General features: G+C 40.2%; 1 protein-coding gene across 8 annotated transcripts in view; it reads left to right on the forward strand.

Moving 5' to 3' along the window:
- The window catches only part of FREM1 (FRAS1 related extracellular matrix 1), a 178701-nt gene that overhangs the window by 51075 nt on the left and 112611 nt on the right, over nt 1-15015 (forward strand). For all 8 annotated transcript variants that reach the window (XM_037061941.1, XM_037061946.1, XM_037061945.1 and 5 more), the window contains exons 6-8: nt 7417-7740; nt 10271-10379; nt 13523-13654. In XM_037061941.1, coding sequence (XP_036917836.1) covers nt 7417-7740; nt 10271-10379; nt 13523-13654 — 565 coding nt within the window. The remainder of the gene's footprint in view (nt 1-7416; nt 7741-10270; nt 10380-13522; nt 13655-15015) is intronic.

Below are 15015 nucleotides of genomic sequence, written 5' to 3' on the forward strand. Positions count from 1 at the left end.
TTTTCTTTCTTTGTTGTGTCTCTATCTGGCTTTGGAATTAGGGTGATGCTGGCTTCATAAAAAGAGTTGGGGAGTTTTCCTTCCTTTTGGATTTTTTGGAATAGTCTGTGAAGAATAGGTGTTAGCTCTTCCTTAAAAGCTTTGTAGAATTCTCCTGTGAAACCATCTGGCCCAGGGCTTTTGCGCGATGGGAGTTTTTAATTACTTCTTCAATTTCATCTGCTCTTATTGGCCTGTTCAAGTTTTCTGTTTCTTTTTCATTGAGTTTTGGAAGATTATATTTTTCTAGAAATTTGTCCATTTCACCTAGGTTTTCAAATTTGTTGGCATACAGTTCTTCATAGTAATTTCTTACAATCCCTTCTATTTCTGTGGTATCAGTTGTAATCTCTCCTCTTTCATTTCTGATTGTGTTTATTTGGGTCCTCTCTCTTTTCTTGATGAGCCTACTTAAAGGTTTATCTATTTTGTTTATCTTTTCAAAAAACCAACTCCTGGATTCATTGATCTTTAGAATTATGCTTTTAGTCTCTATGTCATTTAATTCTGCTCTGATCTTGCTTATTTCCTTCCTTCTACTTGTTCTGGACTGTCTTTGTTGTTGTTCCTCGAGTTCTTGCAGGTGTCGGGCTAGGTTGTTTGTTTGAAATGTTTCTTTCTTTTTTAGGTAAGACTGTATTGCTATGAACTTCCCTCTCAGGACTTCCTTCACTGTGTCCCATAAGTTTTGGGTTGTCGTGAGTTCATTTTCATTTGTTTCCAGAAACTTTTTGATTTCTTCCCTAATTTCAATCTTGACCCATTCGTTGTTTAATAGCATACCATTCAGTTTCCATGCTTTTGGGTGTTTTGGTTTTTTTTCTGTGGGGTTGGTTTCCAGTTTCAGTCCCTTGTGATCAGAGAAAATGCTTGGTGTGATTTCTATTTTCCTGAATTTTTTGAGACTCATTTTGTGTCCTGTCATGTGGTCTATCTTTGAAAATGTTCCATGTGCATTTGAAAAGAATTTGTATTTAGCTTCTTTGGGCTGGAGGGCTCTCTATATATCAATTAGGTCCATTTCATCTAGGGTGTTGTTCAGTGCTGCAATATCTTTGTTGATATTTTGTTTGGAAGATCTGTCCATTTTTGACAGTGGGGTGTTAATAATCCCCTACTAGAATTGTGTTGTTGTCAGTCTCTTTCTTGAAGTCCTCTAGGATTTTCTTTATATATTTGGATCCTCCTATGTTGGGTGCATGTATATTTGTGATGTTAATGTCTTCTTGGTGGATTCTTCCCTTGAGTATTGTGAAGTGACCTTCTGGGTCTCTCTTTATGGCCCTGTTTTTGAAGTCTATTTTGTCTGATATGAGGATTGCTAGCCTGGCTTTTTTTCTTGTCCATTTGCTTGGAAAATTTGTTTCTATCCTTTCACTTTTAGTCTGTGATGGTCTTTTGACCTGAGGTGGGTCTCTTGTAGGCAGCATATGTGTGGGTCATGCTTTTTTATCCATTCAGCTATTCTATGTCTTTTAATTGGTGCATTTAATCCATTTACATTTAAGATTATTATTGATAGGTACTCATTCATTGCCATTTATGTACCTGTGTTTCTCTCCGTCTCTCTCTTTTCCTTCCTTTCCTTAAAGCACCCCTTTTAGTAATTCTTGTAGAGCTGGTTTGGTGGAGGCATATTCTTTTAGACTTCTTTTGTCTTGGATGCTCTTTATTTGGCCTTCTATCTTGATTGAGAGCCTTACTGAGTAAAGTAGCCTTGGTTGTAGGCCTCTGTTTCTCATTACTTGGAATATTTCTTGCCATTGTCTTCTTGCTTGGAATGTTTCCATTGAGAAGTCAGTAGCCAACCTTATTAGGACCCCCTTGTATGTTACTTCCTTTGCTCCCTTTCTGCCTGTAGGATTCTCTCTTTGTCTTGGAGTTTTGCCATTTAATTTTTTTTAATAATTTAATTTATTATTTTTATTTTTTAAAGATTTTATTTATTTATTTATTTTTAGAGGGGAAGGAGAGAGGGAGAGAAACATCAATGTATGGTTGCCTTTTGTGCATCCCCTGCTGGTAGTTAGCCTGCAAGGAACCAGTTTGCAACCCAGGCATGTGCCCTGACTGGGAATCGAACCACGATCATCTGGTTCGCAGGCCCGCGCTCAATCCACTGAGCTACGCCAGCCAGGGCTGAGTTTTGCCATTTTAATGATGATGTGTCTTGCAGCAGGCCTCTTTGTGTTCCACCTGCTTGGGACTCTCCGTGATTTCTGGATTCGTGTGACTTTCTCTCTCATCAACTTAGGAAAATTTTCCGTTATTACTCTTTCAAGTAGGTTTTCTATCCCTTGTTCTTCTTCTTCTCCTTCTGGTATTCCTATTATTCAGATATTATTACATTTCATATTGTCTTGCATTTCTCTTAAACTCTTCTCATTCTTTCTGATTCTCTTTTCCATTACTTGGTCCATCTGGGAGATTCTTTCTATCCTGTCTTCGATCTCGCTTATGTGGTCTTCTGCCTCATCGATCCTACTCTTCATACCTTCTACTGTGTCCTTTAGTTCAGAAATTGTATTCTTCATTTCCTCTTGGCCTTTGCTCATGGTTTCTATTTCCTTTTTCATGTTGGCATAGTTTGCAGAGAGTTCATTGTAGCTCCCCTGTAGTTTCTGGTAGCTTGTTGTAAGCTCTTTGAATTTCCTGAGAACCAGTGCTTTGAATTCAGTATGTGATAGTTGACTTGCCTCTATTTCATCTAACATTCTTTCTGAGACTTCTTCCTTTTCTTTTATTTGGGGATTGTTTTTTTTGTCTTCCCATTGTTTGTGTTGCTCTTCTTGTTGGCCTCAGCTTCTTAAATTGATCTGTTCTGGTTCCCTGGGTTTTTGGTGTGAACTTCTGTGGTAGGATACCTGTGAAATTCAGTGGTGCAGTCTCCTTCAGGTACCTTGGTGTTCTCTGCTTCCACCTACTCCTCTTGTTGGTTTCCAGCTGGTCAAACCTTTTCTTCTGTTCTCACTAGCTGCAGCAGCCTGAGGGGCTATTAGTGCGGCCTTTCTCGCGTCTTGGTGAACTCAAGTGATCTCTCCAGTGCCCTCCCAAGGTGCAGACTGGCGCCGCTCTCCTGTGCCCCATTGAGAGCAGATTTTTCCCCAGGCTTCCCAGCCCTGGCCTGGTGTGAGGGCATGTGCTCTCAGCCAGGCTTACCTGGTCTTGCAGGCTTGGGTGCGGACCTTTCCCAGTGCTGTGCCTGAACACACAGGGCAACTGACAATTCTCCCAAGCCAGCAACCACAGCCTGACTCCAGGGTTTTTCAGTCTGCACCTGGCTGGGTAGGGAGGGAGCTGGTGACTGGCTCTCTTCCAGGGGCCTTGCTAGCAGCTGGAGACTACCAGTGTCTGTGGCAGACCTGGCTCTGTCCCCGGGCTACAGGGAACACATGGGCGACTCTCAATTTCCCAAGCTGACAGCCATAAAGTTTTTCTTGTTTATATTTGCCTTTAAAAAAATCCTCACCTGAGGATATACTTATTGACTTTACAATAGAAAAGGGGGAAGGGAGAGATAGAGAGAAAGAGAGAAACAACAAAATGAAAGACAAACATCGATTGGTAGCATGTGCTCTTCCCAGGGACCAACCCTCAACCCAGGTGTGCGCCCTGACCGGGAATCGAACCAGCAACTTTTTGGTTTATAGGATGACACTCCAACCGACTCAACCATACCAGCCAGGGCTATATTTGCTTTTTAATCCACCTGTAATACATTTTATTGTATTTTGAAACACAAAGTAGCCAACATTTCCACAATATTTGTTGAATAAATAATTTGTTTCCCTTGATTTTTGATGATTCTTTTATTGTATAGGAAGATATTATGTATACTATTTCAAGGCTCGCTCCTTTTTTCCTTAGATTTGCCTACTTATTGCTCTGTCAATACTGTATTATTCTAAATATAATGGGTTTACAATACACCTGAATATTTTATAGGCAAGTTCTTCTCTATCACTCCTATACAAAATGTTCTCATTCATTCACACCTATTCTTAGTTCCAGCTAAATAATTAAATCATTTATGTTAGCTAAAAAATAAGCGCTCAATAGTTTTATCAAGCTTCAACTAAAACTACCAATTATTTTGGGAAGAATTGGAGCATTTGAATATTTACCATATCAAATCTTCTCATCCAGGAATGAGCTATCTTACTTCATCTTGCCAAATGTTCTTTGACGTATTTCTTTAAAGTTTGTAGTTTTCTTCATGTAAGTCAAGAGCACTTATCAAGTCCAGTCGTAGGCAGTTTATACTTGTGAGATTATTGTGAATAGACTCTTTTTCCTTCGTTATATATTCTCATCAGTTACTGATAGAAAGTAGGAAAGCTTTTTGGGGGGTATAATTTTCTTCTCTCTAATTCTTTCTTGAATTCAGTTACTCTAAGAACAATTCAATTCTTTGGGCTTTTAAAGACCATAATTATATCTTTCACTAACTATGATAATTTTATCTTTCCTTTTTCAGTACTTATTCCTGTTATTTCTGGTCTCTTCTCCATTGGGAATGGCAATATAATATTAAATATATTGCTGCTTATAAGAAGTCTTGTACACCATATTAACTGCCCACACTGTTTTTAATATTTCTCGTCTTGATTTCATCTTTATTTGAAATTGATATGGTAACTTTTGCTTTTTTCTTACATGGTAACTTTTCATCATTCGTTTTCTCCTAATCTTTGTATATAATTTTATTTTAAGTTTCTCTCACGCAAGGCACATATAACTGAATATTTACTTTTAGAATATTTGTCTTTAACAAGGAAATATAGTCTATATTTTTATAATAATAGATATATAGAGTTTTTTATTCTGTTTTCTGGCTTGCTTATTAAAACATTGTCTTACGATATAGGCTAAATTTTCTTTGACTTTTTCTGTACTTACTTGAAAGTCCTTTATCCCACTTTATGTTTTACTAGGATTATATTCTAAATCCAAAACTTTTTATAATCTATATTTTTAATATTTAATGTAAAAAAAAATAACAAGGTCTCTTGTCTCCTTCCAATAGATGATGAGAATTGATCCTGTTTACCCCTTTTCCCAGCAATTATCCACCTCCCAGGCTTTGTTTATATCATCTTCATTTTAGTTCTAGCATAGGATTGTTCTTTCTGACATCTTCTACTTAAGTAAGTTCTTTTGACATTTGTATTCACTTTTCTTAACATGTTTAAAATAACATTTATTTAGTCTTAGCTCTAGGCTTAATTGGTCTTATTGTTCAGCACCAGTCCTTTTACATCACAATTTCCCCATTCTCGACTTTTCAAACTATGGCTCTTCAAATAGTGTTTTTTTTTCTTAACAGTTTAAATGTATGCTGTTTATTGTATGCCAGTTATACAACAATAAAGCTGGGTTTTTAAAAATCTTTTTAAATGTTTAAAAATTAATTTATTTTTATTGTGTTTTTTCCATTACCATTTATTCAGCTTTTACCCTCTTCCACCTCCACCCCCACCCATGTCCCCCTCCCCCACACAGTTACCACACGGTTGTTAGAATGGCGTGGGAAGGATACTCTAAACCCTGGGATGCCTCAGCATGTCATTCATTGGTCTTCATAAACCAGGCATGGGTCGGGGGGCACGGACTGTCCTCTTCTCTGTTTTTCTCTTGTACTTCTGCCTTCTTTAGAGCATTGCTGGCTAGTTTCTGAACTTCCAGGCTTTGGGACAGGTAGTTTTGGGGGGAGTGTGGAGAGAGAAGTCTTATTTATTTTATCAGACATCATGCAATACGTCTTCATGCTCTCTGAGTCTGGCAGATGTTTCAAGCTGCTTCTTTATCTCTGAGGCAATTTCGTGGTTCCTCAGGAGACATCCCATTGCAAAGGTCTCTCACCCATAGATCTCTTGTCTCAGGAGGATGCATTTCTGGCCTAAGTGGTCATTGGCAATTTTTCCAGTAGTATCTAGGATATAATTTCCACTTTCAGTTTCTTGCTGCTGGGATTCTTTGGCCTTTCAAGGATGCACCCTAAAGGTCAGGGTCCAGGATGACCCCAGACCAATTCTCTGTCCCACTTGGCTTATATCTGGGAGCATTCCTATCTTCCTGCCTCACACAAGGGCTATATATAGGCTGATCCCAGCTACCATTTTTCTTCTGCTTCTGGCCACTTAGCTTCTTCAGGTCTGAGCCCCATATCAACTCTTTGTGTGTTCTGCCTGTAAAATATACATTTTAATGCTGGTCTCAAGGAAACTTCACTTCTGACACCTGAGACCAGGGATGTAGTGTTGCCACACTCTTCCTCTCTGTGTGCTGTTGGATGTCAGGGGAATGACTCAGCACAACACAGCACTCCTCTCTCTAAAAAATCTTCCTCTTACCTCTCTCAATACTTTCCTATTGTTAGAGTGGGCAAGAGGATTTGTAAACTCTGTCTGTAGTGTGAGTCTCACATTGACTTTGAAATCTGATATCTCTCTCATTAGAACTTCAGTTGAATCAGAACCAAGAATTCTATTTTTAACATTCTGTTATGTACAGAATACAACTCATCGACTGGTAGCCAGTGTTCAGCAATATTAAACCAGTGTGATTCGGATAATCAAGGCTAGTTATCTCAACAGTGGGAAACAGCAAATCCTGTGATAACTGGCATCCCCTGCTATGAGGGTTCCTCCTGCCTGTAGTACTTGTTATGACCTCTGATCCCATGATCCTCATAGCCCTCTCATTTGAGGAAGGTGTATTTCTAGCTTGAGTGTTCACTTGCAATTCCTGTTACCTGCTGCTCGTTTAGAGACCCAGGGTTTTAACAAATTAGAAAGCTGGTAACCATTTTTCAGTAGTATGAGGATTGACTTAAAAAGATATTTTCCTTCATTCTGCCTCTGCCTGCATTAAAGCTACATGACAGGAAGAGGGCACGGGAGGAGATTGGTGACGTGTGCCAGCTACTGCTAAGTGCTTTACTTTGCCATCTTGTTTAATCCTCACTTAATACTTGGGGATCTAGTATTCCCATTTTATAGATGGAAGAAATGAGGTTTGGGAGTAAAATAACTTGTCTAAAATTACACGGATCATAAGTGCTGGAGATGGAATAAAACCCAATTTGTCCTGATGCCAAAATTGGTGCTGGTTCTCAACCCTGGGTGGATTTTAAAGTCACCAGACAGCTTTAAAAATGCCCATTTTCTGGTCCCCTTCTCAGAACAATTAAATTAGAACCTCTGGACATGGAGCCTGGGCATCAGAATGTGTTAAAAGCTCCCCAGATGCTTCTAATATGCAGCCAGATCTCAGATAACTGCTGTGGTTGTATGTTAAATGTGGTACAGCTAACCCTGCGTATGCTAGCTGTATCCATATTGTTTTCACCTTCGTATTTTCTTTCTCCTTCAAAAGTCAGAGAGTGCGTGGTTGCCTGTCCATATCAGAGCTGGCATTCCTAATCAGATTCCAAGGGCTGCGTTCATGGCCATGTTTACTCTGGAAGTGGATCAGTTCATCCTGACTTCGTTGACTACATCAGTCCTGGATTGTGAAGAGGATGAGACCCCCAAACCCTTGCTGGTGTTTAATGTCACTAAAGCCCCACTCCAGGGCTATGTGACTCACCTGTGGGATCACACCAGACCGATCTCCTCATTCACCTGGAAAGATCTCAGTGACATGCAGATTGCCTACCAGCCACCAAACAGCAGCCATTCGGAAAGGAGACAGTACGAGGTAAGAAGGGAGAGAGACCAAGCTTCTAGCCTGTTTGGTATTCACAGAGTTAGTGAAGAAGTCACTTCCTTTAGCTTTTGGGTTAGTTTGTATATTCATTGCCTCTGAAGGGAATCAATCACTGTAGATCAGGGTGCAAACTCGAATTCCCAGGGGAGCTAGGCCAGAGAGGCAAATAAGCAGGCCTTTTCGGAGGGACACTGGGGCAAATAAGCAGGCCTTTTTGTAGGGACACAGCCAGAGAAAGAGCTGGGCCTTTTGAAGCAGCAGCGACTGGGCTCCAGCTGACACAGATGTACCTATTGCTCTTATGTGTCAAGAAAAGTTGGAGATTCATAATTTCTTTGTAAAAATGTTTCTGTTTTTAAATGTAGGAAACATATTAAAGACTTTAAACTATACTGTGCCAGCTATACAGTATTTCTAAGGGCCACGTTTGGCCCAGGGATCACCAGTTTGAGAGCTCTGCTGCCTTCAGCAGCCTGCCTGTGTCAGATTACCTAGACCATTGAAGTTGGGGGTTTTGGTCATAATTTTTTATTAATAGTTTTTTATTCTTTTTTGTTTGCAAGAGTGTTTTACTGGGATCTTGCATTTTAATGAATAACACCGACCTAGGAAAGCAGATTCCATAGTTTCAAAGGATAACTGATTTCACTGTCAAACACTCTCCATCAGGAAAGCCCTCTTTCCATTTGATCTAAATCTTTCCTGCCCCCACTTCAGGCTCTTTCCTCTTGTTTTGTATTCAATGGGAGTAGTGAGCAGCTGGTTACAGCCTTGCACATAATAACCCTTCACGTACTTAAAGACCTACCAGCAAGCTGAAATTTAAGGGAGCAGATTGATACAGACTTGAGTTCAGGTTTATTCATGGAAATGAGTGTCCCTGGGGTTACCAAATTGCCCTCCATCTAATTTAGGCACTTGCAGCATTTAGCCTCAAGGGCAGACAAAAGACTTCAGACAACAAGGGCTGTGTTTGCTTTCATTTCCTTCATTTCATAATAGTAAGTGGCAGCGTTTGTCTTTCCCGTCCTGGCCTCTCCTTCCTTCGGTATTCTGAAGTGCTTTCTCCGTAGTTGTCTGGATTGACCTGCCGCTCACATGTATAGCACTACTACCCTGCTGCTTCCTGTATGTATTTTCTGGCACAGTGTGATATAATCTCAGTGCAGAATTTGTTCAAGTGTGCGATATTTTTGTCATAAGGCAACCCAATTTTCTCAGTGGAGATTATGCACTTGTCACATTTTGTGGGCGGGAAGCCCTGGACCTCCACAGAACTTTGTTCCCTCAGTCACCTGGGGTGGGACTTCCCAGAGGAAGTCCTTTAGGACTTTAGTGCTCCTAAAGCTAGCTGTTCCTAGGGGAACAGCAGCCAGCCTCGGCGTTACAGCCCAGAGAACGGACTTCCGAGAGCAGAGCCATGGCCGGTGCTCCTGAAGCTAGCTGTCCCTTCTGTGGGCTGTAATGCCGAGGCCGGCTGCTCTTTTGGTCACTTTTACCTCTTCGGGAAATTCAAACTGATTTAATTAGGAATTACATATATTTGAGAAGAACATTCTTTAGAGAGTACATAACATATGGTTTCATATGGTTCAACCTGATATTTATATTACATCTGCATAAACACATCTCCCACCTTGGAGTAGTTTATTTTTTGTCTATGACTTTGGCTCTCTTGAATCTCTTTCTTTTGTTATGTCATATTTGCTGATATGCTGCTATTTGATAATTGCTCTCATCCTCTCAAATGGACCACCCATTCTTCACAAGGAGGCGGTGTGCTCCCATTTCTGTGTTATACCTCATCCTTCTCTGTCGACACCTGGTGATAATACACACATGTCACGTAACAAGGCTCAAAATGTATCATATAGCTCCACTTAGCAGTTATGGATTTCACAGGAGCAAATAAAATCTGGATATTTAAAAATATGACTAGACTAGTGGGTTAGATACCTCTGGATCAGGGTCCCCTTACAGCAGCTCCAGTGACATTTTTGGACTAGAGAATTCTGTGGGCACCGTCCTGTGCATGTGGGATGTTAGTAGCATCCCTGGTCTCTCCGCTAGAGGCCAGCAGCACCCCCTCCACTTGCACACCCATATGTGAGACCAGAGATGTCTCCAGACATTCCTAAATATCAAAAATGGCAAAATTTGTCCCAAGTGACAAAAGGAGCTCAGTGGAGAACAGCTCTGAGCCCTCTGCCTTCGAGAGAGGCTCGACTGATCTGATGCTGGACCGACAGTCTCCTGAGCAAGTGCAGTGACACGTTTTCAGCATATTTGTTTATTTTAGGTTAAGAATTCTTCTGTGGAGAAGAAAATTTAAAAATACCAGTGACCTAAGGAACAGGATTTAGAGCCCCCAAAAGGGAGATCAGGTTGTCAAAAATGAGGTCAGGCAGCAGCAGAAACCTGAATCCATCCAGCCTCTGTCTGTTGCATATACCCCAGGAGTAACGGTGTTATGTACTCCAACATCTCAGTGTGTGGTTCACATGCAACTGTCTGTTTACAGGTGGAGTTGGAGGTTTACGACTTCTTCTTTGAAAGGAGCGCACCAGTTACCGTCCTCATCTCTGTCAGAACATCAGACACAAATGCCCCACGAGTGTCCTGGAACACAGGTATAGTCCAGTGCGGGGTGTCAGGCATCATAGCCCTGGGGGAAGACAAGAAAATATGTGGGTCAGGAAAGAAAAGTTTTAACACCATTTCACACATGAGGCAACTGAAATGCAGACTGGTTAGGGCATTAGATAACTGGTTTGGTTTGGTTTTCCTACTGGTAGGGCGAGAAATTCAAGTCCAGGATTCCTGAGTCCTGAGGTCAAGTTATTTCCTCTGTAAGAGATGAGCTAGAAGGACAACTTTCACCTGAACAAGGCAAAAAAGTGACTGTGCATGATATTGAGCTATAGTTGGACCGAGAGAGAAAAGGTCTCCAACTCACACTGTTTACAGGGATCGAAGGAAGGAATACACTGGTGCTCTCTACATTGTCTTATTTCTAAGTTGGTCTGTACGGAAACCACAATATATAAATAAGAGCTTCAAGTGCTTTATTTGTTTTAAAAGAAAGCTTTGCTCTGCTTCTCATTTCTAATTGCACTTACCGTGCAATGTATATATTTAGGTCAGATATAAATGTGGAATCTAAATGAAGATTGTTTTCTTTTCTACCGATCCCATCAACAGTATTTAAAACATGTAAGGAGAGGTTGTAGGTTCTGTTAAGGGGATAATATGTGTCTGATTGAAATCCTCAGGTGGCAGCTTAAATTAGTTGCCTCTTGTGTGTGTGTGTGTGTTTCTGTGCATGTGTACATAATATATGTGCTTGCATGTGGGTATATGCATGCACATGCATGTGTTTGTATGTGTTGAGTTTTGGTAGATGGAGAACATTGGTTGAGCAGCCTTGATTTATAATTCTGGCTCTATGTCCCATCTACCTCTGTTAGAGGGATAATAAAAGAAAAAAAGGAATTGGTAACCTGTAGTTTAGTAATAATCATGTATTAAGTAGCTTATTGCTTGAGTGTAGGGATTCAATAGTCTATATGTATATGTGTGATCTGTGAAACCCAGGCTTGGTAAGAGAGCTTTCCAAATCTTGTTTTGGTTACTTTGGACATCAGACTCCATTTTACAATGAATTTTTACTAATTATGAAGTAATAATATGTCACCATTGAAAACTTGGAAAGTACAATAAATAGAATAAGTAGTAAAAAGAGAATAAATAGTAATGAATTGTCAAGAAAAAATGAATACAGTGGGGCAGGGGAGAGTGGTGAGGGGAAAATGGAGGCAACTGTACTTGAACAACAACAAAAATAACTGAATGAAATAGTAATGAATGAACAAAATCATTTATTACTTCATGAAGACAGAGCCACTGTTAATATTTTGTTATATGTATTTCTAGTTTTCTCGCTTGTTCTTTTGCTGTGTCCTTTGTGATGCCTTTTCCTATGCCATACTGTGCACCTTTGGCTTCAGAACCATCATTACTAGTCAGAGGTTCTTTATATGTATTCATCTTCCCCTCATGTTTCCCCTCCCCCTTCCTTCCTTCTCTTAAATATGCTCTTAGCCCAGGTTCCCTAGAAATCGCGACTAAGGCAGGTTGTGTGCATTAACCCTACACTGAAAACAAGAATAAGGGGGAAAGGGAAGTCCAGGTGGTGTAACGGAACTGGTACCAGGTTTACAAAAGTATAAAGCTGATGGTGACTTCGTATAGTGTTGATGTCTCCAGAAGGATATGGACTCACTGTGTGTGGGAAGAGTCGGAGCTGGGGCGGGAAAGGGCGAACTATCTGTCAACTCCTTCCCATCTCTGGTCTCTTCTTGGTCAGTTTGCCTCACTGGATGTTAACTCCCATGGGCCCAGGTTATGTCACCTGGCCCCTCTTAGCAGCTGCTGCACAAACTCCTGGAGCCCCATGGTGTAGGACCTGCTCATGGCCATACAGAGGCCATGTCTAAACCTGATCCTCACTGCAAAAGGAAATGAGGTGACCAGTCAAATCAGAAGACACAACAATGGCATTCAGGGCTTTACAATTGGGAGGAGTGTGGGCACCCTCCCTGGAGAGCAAGCCAAGCTCAGGGAGCCCAGGGGAGCTGGGCAGATTTGAGGGAAAGCATTAAATGGGCCCACCAGTACACTGTCTTCACATTTTATCAACTTGTTTTGGAAAGAGTTCTGTTCCCTTTCGAGATCCTCTGTAATCTGCTGGCTCCCAGCCCTACTGGGCAATGGCAGTGGTTAATGGTGCTCCCTGTCTTTACCCTGGGTGTTTAAACCGGAATCTGTATTCTTGTTCTGAGCAGTACTTATTTTCTCTGCTTGAACTTCCTCCCATGTGCTGGGTCGAAAGAGAAGGTTTTATTTCATTCCTTTAGTTGCAAATGTCTCTTCCTTATTAGGGCCTAAACTGAAAAAACACTTCTCTTTGTAAAGTATCAGACACTTCACATCTAACACCATGAAACACTCCTTGCACAATAGCTCTGTGTGCGCATATTTGACCATTTTATATTCTTTGTCCTGTGGGCTACTTATGAACTCAAATTACAGTTGACCCTTGAATAACATGAGGGATAGGGGTGTTGACCCTCCATGAAGTTGGAATCTGTGTACAACATATGACTCCCAGGAGTCATATTGATCTATTCATAGTCTACTAGAAGCCTTACTAATATACCATAAAGTCGATTAACACATATTTTATATGTTATACATATATTATATACTGTATTCTTACAATAAAGCAGGCTAGAGAAAAGAAAATGTTAGTAAGAAAATCATGAGGATAAAATACATTTATAGTATTTATTTTAAAAAATCTCTGTGTAAGTGCATCTGCACAGTTCACACCCCTGTTGCTCAAGGGCCAGCAGTATATGGGAAAGCACTTGTGGTTCCTTTGCCCACAGAACATCTGGGGTAGCCTTCGAAAATCTCCTTGAGGACATTTTTTGCACTAGAGACCACTGCGAGCATGACATCTGTTCTCTCCCTTGGCATTTACTTTCTGGCACCATCGTGTCTCAGAAGAATATACCATCAGGAGCCAATCGTCAGTTGGCTTCATTGTCAGTTAGTAGTACTGAAAGTGAAAATATTACAAGAAATAAAAGCTAAATTTCAGTTGCTTGAAAATACACTTTTCAGCTAGTTTTGTGCATTAAAATTCACTCATTTTGTCTTAACATACGCTCACTGGCACGCCATAGACCATTTTGGTTTTGTCTTGTAGGTCTGAACCTCCTAGAGGGGCAATCTCGGGCCATCACCTGGGAGCAGTTTCAGATCGTCGACAATGATGACATAGGTGCTGTGCAGCTGGTCACCGTGGATGGCCTGCAGCATGGACGGCTCACAGTAAGAGGTGCACCACCAGCCTTTGAACCCTAGAAAGGAGGAACCCAAGAACTTGCTCCCAAAGCAAGTCATATTTAACAAGATATATGTAGCATCTCTTGGGTCCCATTTCTAAATAAATTGTAATTCCAAAAATCTAGAGATTTTGGAATCTTTGGCATTTAGGTTAGGGTGCTCAGATGAATGGATGAGTGATGCCTTATGGTTGGTTCATTAATTGATTATCTTATTCCAGTTAGAAAGCAAAGTGTTTTCTTCTCATTTCTTTGCTTCAGAGAAATGTATTGAAAAACAGAAAAATATGCTTCTTAAAATACACTGGTAATCATCATGTTATTATGATATTAGTACAGTTGCCATAGTTTTAAAAGAAATTAATTTATAGTTAAAATTATAAAAATGGTGGTTAAGGTTAATGGGCCTAATAAAAATCATGACTATACTTTATGATGCAATGAGCTCAGGGAATTTACTTCAATTATACTCTTAATTTGTCAAATTATAAAGCAGAAAGAGAGCTCTTATTTTTCATCATTTGTGATAAGGGAATTCTGAAATAAAAAATAAAATGATAAATTCTCTTATCTAATCCCAGGACAGTATGTGGTCAGCTGGTGCCTGGGTCTGTCAGTTAGGGTGGATGTTCAGCTGCATGTAAAGGAAACTCAATTACAGAGGCTTAAAACTTCATTATTTTCTCATGTGACAAGTTGCCCAGATGTAGGAATTCCATATCTATGATGCCAAAATCTCTTTTCTGCTCTGTCAGCAATCACAAGATGGTGCCTACATGTCTAGGCTTTGGGTCTGCATTTGAGAAATGAAAAAGTTATGCCACCTAAGTTTGTACTGTCCCAGACAGTGCAGTTCACTGATACAGTGCCATTCATTTATATCTCCTGCTAACTCACATGCTACCCATATGTGTGCGATACGGCCTGGGATCAGGAATTTAAAAAAATGGTCACATGCCATTCCAAATAGAACTAGGTTTCTGGTACTGAGGAAGAAGCAGAGAGTGGCTAATGGGCAAGGAGCTTGTCATGTCCATTACTCTACTGTTTAATCATTCTTTCAGTGAGGTCTTTCTATGTGGTATATGGAGAGTAATGAGGCAGTTGCCATTAAGTATTATATAGTTTAGACAAAAGTGAAACAATGTTTACTAATATTAAATGAAGTATAGAGCAGTAAGCCATAAGCTGATGTTCTGGGCTTGAAGGAAATAGAAAATAGTACTAATGTTTCTTAAGTATTTACTTTGTGACAGATCTGGTACAACATATTCTACATGCTTTATTTTATACAACTTTATAAAGTGAGCTGCTGTCGTTATTCCCACTTTCCATATGGGGAGCCTGAGACTTA

The sequence above is a fragment of the Sturnira hondurensis genome, unplaced genomic scaffold (assembly GCF_014824575.4).
Source record: "Sturnira hondurensis isolate 20B ecotype Veracruz unplaced genomic scaffold, ASM1482457v3 Scaffold0013559, whole genome shotgun sequence".
In the NCBI taxonomy this organism is placed as follows: domain Eukaryota; kingdom Metazoa; phylum Chordata; class Mammalia; order Chiroptera; family Phyllostomidae; genus Sturnira; species Sturnira hondurensis.